This window comes from Glycine max, chromosome 12 (assembly GCF_000004515.6).
Source record: "Glycine max cultivar Williams 82 chromosome 12, Glycine_max_v4.0, whole genome shotgun sequence".
Taxonomy (NCBI): Eukaryota; Viridiplantae; Streptophyta; class Magnoliopsida; order Fabales; family Fabaceae; genus Glycine; species Glycine max.
Window position 1 is genome coordinate 41,315,769 of NC_038248.2, and position 8,271 is coordinate 41,324,039.

The window sequence follows — 8,271 nt, forward strand, 5'->3', positions numbered from 1 at the left end:
ACAAGTAACCATTTGGATTGTTGAGGTGGTGTGGCTATGACTTATGGCACTATCGTTTTCGATAGTGTATAAATATGGTCTAGTTAATTAATTACTCTTTTTTCCAAGACATCATAATATTAGTTAAGAATATGTAGAGTCATAACCCTACTATCTTATATGTTCACTTTGAGTAAAATTCAAGAAAATAATGTGTCCAAGTGTTCAGTGGATGAAAATCCGTCTGTGGCACAATCCTGCGTCTGCGTAGGCGAAGATGCCAATCCCAAGGTAAAATATAAATTGAAAGAGTTGAAGTAGGAGCATTTTCCATAGGGTTCTACATAATAATTTGTTCCAAATGTTAAAAAAGTTTAATTTTCATATGCAGTTAGAGCAAACAATTTTACACGGATAACAATTAAAAATTATAGTTGATATTAATTTTAAATAATTATTATAAAAGTTAATAAATATATGATAAATTACAGTTTTCAATGAGATATCACACAGTAGTGTATAATAAAAACTTTCTTAAAAAATGACAAATAAAAAAACAGTTGTAATAAATGTCTTTCCTAATATAAACTTAACAATTTTTTTAGTTCTTAAAATATGTTCACAAGTGCATGTTTAACTCTTAAAAAAAGTGCATGTTTAACAAAATCATAAATTAAACAATGTTTATTTGGCTAGAAGAATATTGAATCATAGAAAAGACACAGTATTTGTGTGAAGGATATATAGTCCATTAATTACATTGGTATCCTTGTTAAATGGATTGAATTCCACCAACACAGGCTATGACACCCACAAGTTAACTTATTCCAAACCCATTTATGGTTTGTACCCAGCTTGGAGGACAAGCAAAGCGACCAATTAGTACAAGCACCTGAGCAATTAAGGCTGCATTATTGGGTGAACACCAATCATAGCTTCGTCTTCATCATTAGTATACGATAGGAAAATACTGTACAACAAAGTGGCAAGTGGGTCACTACTCCCTACTAGTTTGGCACTAACTAATACTCTAACAAGTAAATTAAGTTACCATGTACTCTTGTTTAATGCTAATTTTATGTATAAGTCCCTTTTTAATGGAAGGGCTCTTTTTGCAAGAAAATTGAAAGGTCCTTCATGCTTTGGTCAGAACAGACAAGTTATACAGTTGAGTTGTGCAAAGGATGGGCCCATTTGAGACTTTGAACTATTTGTCAGGGGCAAAAGTGATGGGTGAATAATTTGGCAAAAGGGGATAAGGAGAAGGGGTGTGATTGGCTGCACCATAAGAAACCAAAGTGGAAATGCTTTGCATTCAGGAAGCAAAGCAGTGGAGGACCATGTTTCTTACATGTGAGGATTGTCCCTCTTCCATGTGCATTTATTGAGTCCTCTTTTAGCTCATGTCTACTTAAGCAAGCATTTCATCTTGTTTTGATCTTATAAAGTGCTTTATGTAAATTCTCAAGGAGAGGTTCAGCATTGTGCATTATTGGAGGTAGAATATCTACCCATGATTGCGATTCTATACAAAATAGGAAATATATGTAACATCTTAGGTAAATACGTTGCATAGGTTAGGTTTGAAGTGATCTATGAGCCAAAAGGAAAATGCATAAGTAGAGTTCTATATTTGTTATAGTCTTGTAGACTTTATATTAGTTTAATTTTGCTTTGAATTTCTAAGTTCGATGAGATAAGGAATTATTTCCTACTATTTCCATTCTTTACTAAATTTTGGAGATGAAAATCCGCTTTCAAAAGCTTGCAGGAGCATGTTTGTTGGCCCTAGGTCTAGTTATTAGTTATATATATCCATGATGGTAGAGAAAACAAGACATTATTGATGTTGCCATGTTGGCCAACAATTACATATGCAATAAGGGGGTGGGGGGATTAAATACACTATGTCTCTGCACTACCACAGCATCCAATGAAGTTATATTTATTGGGTTTATTCCAGAATTTGGTTTTGATTTTTTAGAGAATTAAATTGATGTCATTCTTAACTTTTTATAAATTAGATTAAAGTCACTTACAATAAATGTCATTAAACTTTGATCATTAAATCACTTATCAAACTGATTAAACATTGCTTACAACCCAATTCTTTGAGAATCGAAAATGCTAACTCAAGATTATACACAAACTTTATATTAGCTGATATTCAGTTACAAATTTAGATAAATACATTTATTTGAATTCAGCTGTACATACATAAATACATTTATTTAAATATCAGCTAATACTTTAAAACAATTTTAGTTGTTCCGTTACAATTCTTCCGACTATTTGCAACAGCAATTTTTAGTTAATTAATATTGAATTTTCCTTTTGAATATAATTGTGTGTTTTTCTATGAAAAATTGGTAGAACAGACAGACCCTGAATACCACCGAATGGGTGTAAATGACATGTTAGTAAGCCAGCAGAGGTTCAACCGGACAGAAGTGTGCAGTGGAAAATAATCTATATGGGCATTGCTCTCTCTCATGGGATTGGAAACTTATGGACCTGCCATTCTGTATTAGATACAACTTTTTCATTAAAAAAAAAAAATTAATTTGTCAGCTTGTTGAGAAAGCTTTTAAAAATTAAGTTGACAAAAAAAAGTGAGAGTGAGTTAATAATGTCTTAACATTTTAAATTCATGGTCTCTTGTTGGGAGTTGCTATTGGTCTCAAGTCCCAACAAGAATTTCTATTAAAATTCATGAAAAGACCATTTTATCCTTTATTTCAAACCCACCACACCCCTTCTCTTCCCCTTCACCTTCCCCACATCCCAACAAATACATAATGAAAACGTAATTTCATGTTCCATTGTAATGCAGGGGTCCAAACAAAATATAAAACAAAAACACATTTCCATATACAAAATCTAAAATGAAATCATGATTCCATTTTTAAGATTTTGTTTGCACCCTTGTACTAGACCGAAACGTGATTCCATAAGAAGGATATTTTCCGGAAAAAAAGTTTCCACCACTTGATAGAGACCAATAACAATGATGTTGGGACCAATAACTGCTTTAACCTTCTGTTTATTTTCTTTTGGCCCAATAATACCGAACTTGTATCCTAAACAGGATCCAAGTCCAATAACTACCTCCCTCTGTCTAAAGGATTCTATAGCAACAGTGGCAGTTCACTCTGGTCAATGACGCACAAAAATGCATAGATAATTTAAATTTGTCTGTTCACAAATAGTGACCAAATAATGTTAAAATGTTTGGTGGAAAAAATATGATATAACTATTGAATAGTAAGAAACATTTTCACTAGTTTATCAGGTGTCTTGAACTTACGTTTTTGGCTTATACAATGGATGGATCAATTATTAATTTATTATCATGATGTTGAACATAAGTTTTCATTTTGAACATAATGTTTAGATGTTAATCAATTATTGAGATTAAATGCAATGAACATTTAGAAATCCAATTGAGGCAATTAAAATTTGAGAGATCAAACACACATGTAATACCTAGAGGAATAAAAATATAATTAAGCCTAATTAAAATAATTAAAACGTGCTGGAGTTCCTAGAGAGTTCTTGGTTGTCGTTATATGAGTGTTGGGGCTGGGACAGGAAAACCAAATACATAAACTTATTAATGAAAGTAAGTTATACAGATAACCATGAAGCCTCACCATTGGCAGGCTATCAGAAATCATCAAAGTAGCTCTGCTTAGATCTTACAATGGCCTAAAGCAAATGACTAGGATTAAGAAAGAAACAACATATTCTTATTTCTTCCCCATCAATTCTGTCTTTCACTACAAAGGATCATTTCATTGGTGAAGAAATATTTTGAACCACAAAGCTGATCTTTTGCGGTGTCTTTTCAATCCATTCTTGTAATCCACATACACGAGCCCAAAGCGAAGACTGTACCCAGCATTCCATTCAAAATTGTCCAACAATGACCATGCAAAGTATCCTTTCACCCTCACTCCATTCCTACCAGATTCAAAGTTTTAGCCTTAGCTTACAATTATTGAGTCAAGAAAATAAGAGGTCTAAAGTAAATTTCATAAGACTCATCTAAAAATGTTCACTTTAAACTCACCTTATGGCCCTTTGAAGATACAAAAGATGGTGACTGATATAATCAATCCTTGTTCTGTCATTAAGTAACATTTTCCCGTCATTAACCTCGTCAATTCCTGCAAAAATTCAAATAACACAATTCATCGATACGGAAAAATGAGTATTTTACCATGGTAAAATTCAATTTTAGGAAGAAAAAAAGTGACATAACATTGCAGATAATTTTACCATTTTCTGTGATGTAAATAATTGGGTTGTTAAATTTCTCCTTAGTGTACTCTAGTAGACCTTGAATTCCTGGTGGATAGACGTAGAGCCAGTCTGAGGCTGCCTGCAAAATTATTCATTTCTCAACTCATTTCTGAAAAATTCTTATGGAGTAGGTTTAGTGAAAAATAAGGTGCAACTATTTGTAAATAGAGTGAACTCTTGGCTAACTAGTACTAATGAAGTGATAACTAATCATTGTCATTCACTAAAAGAATCTAAACAGAGTAAAAGCTATCTCCAGATGCAAGTACCTTTGGACCAATGAGAAGCCCATTTCTCACAGCTGATGCAAGAGCAACAAAATGGATCATGAGTAAGCAAGTGTACAGGAAAATTCAATACAAGTTAATTGGAAAGTATGTATGAATTTGACGTACTAGTAAATCTAACACAAGCGTCTGTAAAGGCAGTTGGCCTTTGGCGTGGGCAAGGAGAACTAGTTGCATAAGTTGAAGTGTAATAATTTAATCCTATAAAATCATAAGACCCTTTAACCATCAAGTATTCCCTTCTGGTAAACTTTGGCAAACGACCTCCAACTCTGTTAACCATTACAGCAGGATATGTTCCCGAGTAAAGTGGTTCCATGAACCTTCAATAAACACAAAAACACCAGTTAGATCTGACTGTGTCACCACAAAATATTAAAAAACTGCTAGTTGTTATGGTATTCATTTTGTTAACTGGAGAATGGTAGTGTGATAAGCTGTTAAAACATTTATTGGTTGCAATTTCCACCTGGTTCTCACATTAAATGTTTAAGCAGCAACCAATAAATACTTTATAATTCATCAAGGTACTAAAACCCAGGATAAAATAAAGGTACCATAATAAACCCCAAAAACGAAAACAACACACAAACTGATGCAGCTTATGTCGTAAAACAGATCTTGCAATCCCAAAGCCCTTTGATTCGTTAGGATACCGATAAATTGAGAAAATTCTCAAACTTTTTTTATTTTTCCTCCCCTCCCCAAGTCTTTTTTTTATTACCTTATATAGAAGTTCAAGTCTCTATTATCTATTAAGTTAAGGAATTTCAAGAGCAGATCTTAGACAAAATCAAATCTACGACATTCCTAATGCTAATGGTCAATGACATAATGCCTAATAAAAGGAATAAATCCTGAGTGACTCAAAAGCCTCAGCCTTTTAAAATAAAAAATATGCAATAAAAAAGGAGACAAAGAAAAAGCTAATTATCTGCTACGAAATCCCACTCTTTTTGTACTGCATCACAAACTTTTGTGAAATTTAACAGAACTGAAAACAAGAAGAGTGGTTCTAAGTGGCAAAGACACTTACCAGTCATACATAAAAGCAAGACCGCGATATGCGGCTTCTCTGTCCTCTTTTGATTGAGAAAGTGGCACAACCCAGGCAGAATTAAGTGTTACCCCAATTTGACCCTTCTGAGAAGCCTATTAGAAAATCATTCACTGTCAATTTATCTTGTACTAACCACATAATGAATGGTTTTTGTCTTAAATTCTAACCAATTCTATTCACTGTTGTATTTAAAATAATAATAATAATGCATTAACCTGGAACTTCTCCCTGTAGACTTTTACCGCTGCAGCATGAGCAAGTATGAGGTGGTGTGTAACCACATAGGGCTCAGTAGTAGAATCACCAGCGGTGCAGTTAGCAAACCACTTGGAGCATCTATTGGGTGGGGATCCACCACTTGCATAACCTCCAGTGCTATATAGCACTGGCTCATTTAATGTAATCCAGTGCTTAACCCTGTCACCAAATTCCCTAAAGCATACTTCTGCATAATTTGCAAAATCTTGCCTGTTTGCAAAATCAAAGTACCAATTCTTCATCAGTTGGGAGTGAATAATAAGGACACGTCCATTTCAATCTATTCTAGATAAAATATTTCACTATTGCTTACTCAATTTTGGGACTTAGAAAACCACCATATTCATCTTCAAGAGCTTGAGGGAAATCAGAGTGAAATAGAGTTATAAAGGGCTGTTGTCCTGTAAAGTGTAAACAAAAAAGGTACATCTAATTTAGTTTGATTTTGAGTATCACGAGAGATTGAAAGAGAGAGAAAATTGACTTCTTCTGACCATTTGCTATCAGTTCATTTATGAGATTGTTGTAATATGTGATGCCTTCTCGGTTAACTCCTCCCTGCAGGTTTCCACCTAAAATTCAAGGTGGTTTAAGCTTAATTGCATTATGGACACACCAAAATCTAAATGGAATTCAAAGTGCTAATAACTCCCTTTAAATAATGCAAACTAATGATCCAAAAACCAAAATAATAAATAACAATTTATCAAACAACTAATCTGAGGATAACTAAAGGATGATTAGAGTTTCTCACGAGGTAGTATTCTTGGCCAAGAGATGGAGAACCTGTAGGCATTGAATCCAATATCCTTCATCATGGCCACATCTTCCTGAATTTTTTTTTGTGTGTGAACAAACAATATCATCAATCGAGATGAAACAAAATCTCAAAAGCTAAGGAAATTCATCTAGATCTCTAAATTCAAATCAAGAGAATGAAAGTACCTTGTAGCGGTGGTATGAATCAATGGCAACATCCCCATTACTGTGGTCTGATATTCTGTCTGCACAACCGAGAAAAATGTCTCAATATTTTGAGTTTTTTTCATTATCCAATAAACCAACTCTGTTCTATCTTAAAGTACCTTGTATAAACCAACTTCAAAATGAGAAAAATACCATGAAATTCGCTTTGCCAAGAAGCAGCATTGCTTATATTGTTGACAGAGATAGTCATTGTTTTTCTCTTCCCACACATTAGCCCCCCAAAATCAATTCGGTCAATCAAATAGATGAAATGTGGGGTCATTGAAGTAAATCTTCTTCAATGCTAACCCAATATATATTTTAGCATTATCCTTATTATTATTATTATTATTATTATTTTCACTTAAGCTCGCCCCATTCAACTCTTTGGGTATTATTGATCGGTTTAATAGCAGTTAAAATTGCTACTTAAAATATATTGACAAAGGGAAATAACCATGAAACATTGCTACTTAAGATGAACAAACAAAGAAATAAGGTGGAAAAAAAGAAGAAAGAAAGATAACAGAAATAAAGAAGAGAGGAGATGCAAACCTGGGTGGCTATGAGTGAAGGTGTCCCATATACTAGGTCCCTTGCCACCTTCACGTGCTGCACCTTCATACTTCATATCCCAAGTACACAGAACCCAGAAATGCAAATAAGATCCAACCTTTTACATAGAAAGATTGAAAGACTAAAGACTTAAACAAGTTGGGGACAGAACAACACCTGGTAAGCTGAAGAAGCTGTTCCAAAGAAGAAATCTGCTGGGAAACTGCTACGATTAAGAGAAGCTGCTGCTGAGTGAAATAGAGAAAGTGCTGCAAGGAGAATAAAAACAACCTTAACCCACATTGTTCAAATCTGAATGAATTCAATTCTCACACTCTGGTTGGGCTGCCCCCATAAACAGAAGTTTATTAATATTTAGTTGTTTATTTATAGTTTATATTTATGAACCCCAAGACGAAAAAAGGAGGATTCTTTGTCTTTTAGCAAGTGAAAAGGCAGAAAAAATGCAAGGAAAAAGGGATAACTTTATTATATTATATTACTATATTGTTTTCTTTGATGTTATGATACGTTAAAGTGCTTGAAATGAAAGATGCCATTATTCTTGAGAAGGGAAAATAGGTTCCATGCTTAAAACTACCATATGGCGTCTTCATCGTATCATTCGAGTTGTGTTGTGAAAGCTATGAAAATGTGTTCCCTTTTATGCATGGAAGTTGGTGGAACCTTTGAAGGAGGGTGAAATAAAATCATTATTTTAAGAATAAAATAAATAATAATACTATATGTATTAATATTTATACTCTCGTCTAACTATAAATTATTATCTATAATAAATTTATTAATTTTATAATAATTACTTCTAAAAGCATACTATGATAAAGTCTACCCATGTGTTAA

The 8,271-nt window shown here is 33.4% G+C and overlaps 1 protein-coding gene across 1 annotated transcript; it reads right to left on the reverse strand.

Annotated features, from left to right (window-relative positions):
• Positions 1–3,562: 3,562 nt before the first annotated feature.
• LOC100791121 (beta-glucosidase 13) lies at positions 3,563–7,850 on the reverse strand. Its single transcript, XM_003540493.5, has 13 exons — positions 7,588–7,850; positions 7,411–7,480; positions 6,835–6,893; positions 6,644–6,719; positions 6,384–6,461; positions 6,203–6,290; positions 5,847–6,099; positions 5,608–5,723; positions 4,680–4,894; positions 4,554–4,585; positions 4,261–4,363; positions 4,052–4,148; positions 3,563–3,942 (listed from the first exon to the last, which is right to left on the reverse strand). Exons 1-13 carry the CDS (start codon positions 7,711–7,713, stop codon positions 3,774–3,776), a joined length of 1,482 nt encoding a protein of 493 aa, XP_003540541.1. The 5' UTR covers positions 7,714–7,850; the 3' UTR covers positions 3,563–3,773.
• Between the last annotated feature and the right edge of the window lie 421 nt (positions 7,851–8,271).

Excerpts from the sequence above, each read along its gene's own strand:
- LOC100791121 (XM_003540493.5), bottom strand. The coding sequence starts at position 7,713 with ATGTGGGTTAAGGTTGTTTTTATTCTCCTTGCAGCACTTTCTCTATTT. Across the intron at positions 7,481-7,587 it reads CAGCTTCTTCAGCTTACCAG|TATGAAGGTGCAGCACGTGA; the intron begins GTGTTGTTCTGT and ends TGGGATATGAAG. Across the intron at positions 4,364-4,553 it reads GGCTTCTCATTGGTCCAAAG|GCAGCCTCAGACTGGCTCTA; the intron begins GTACTTGCATCT and ends ATAATTTTGCAG.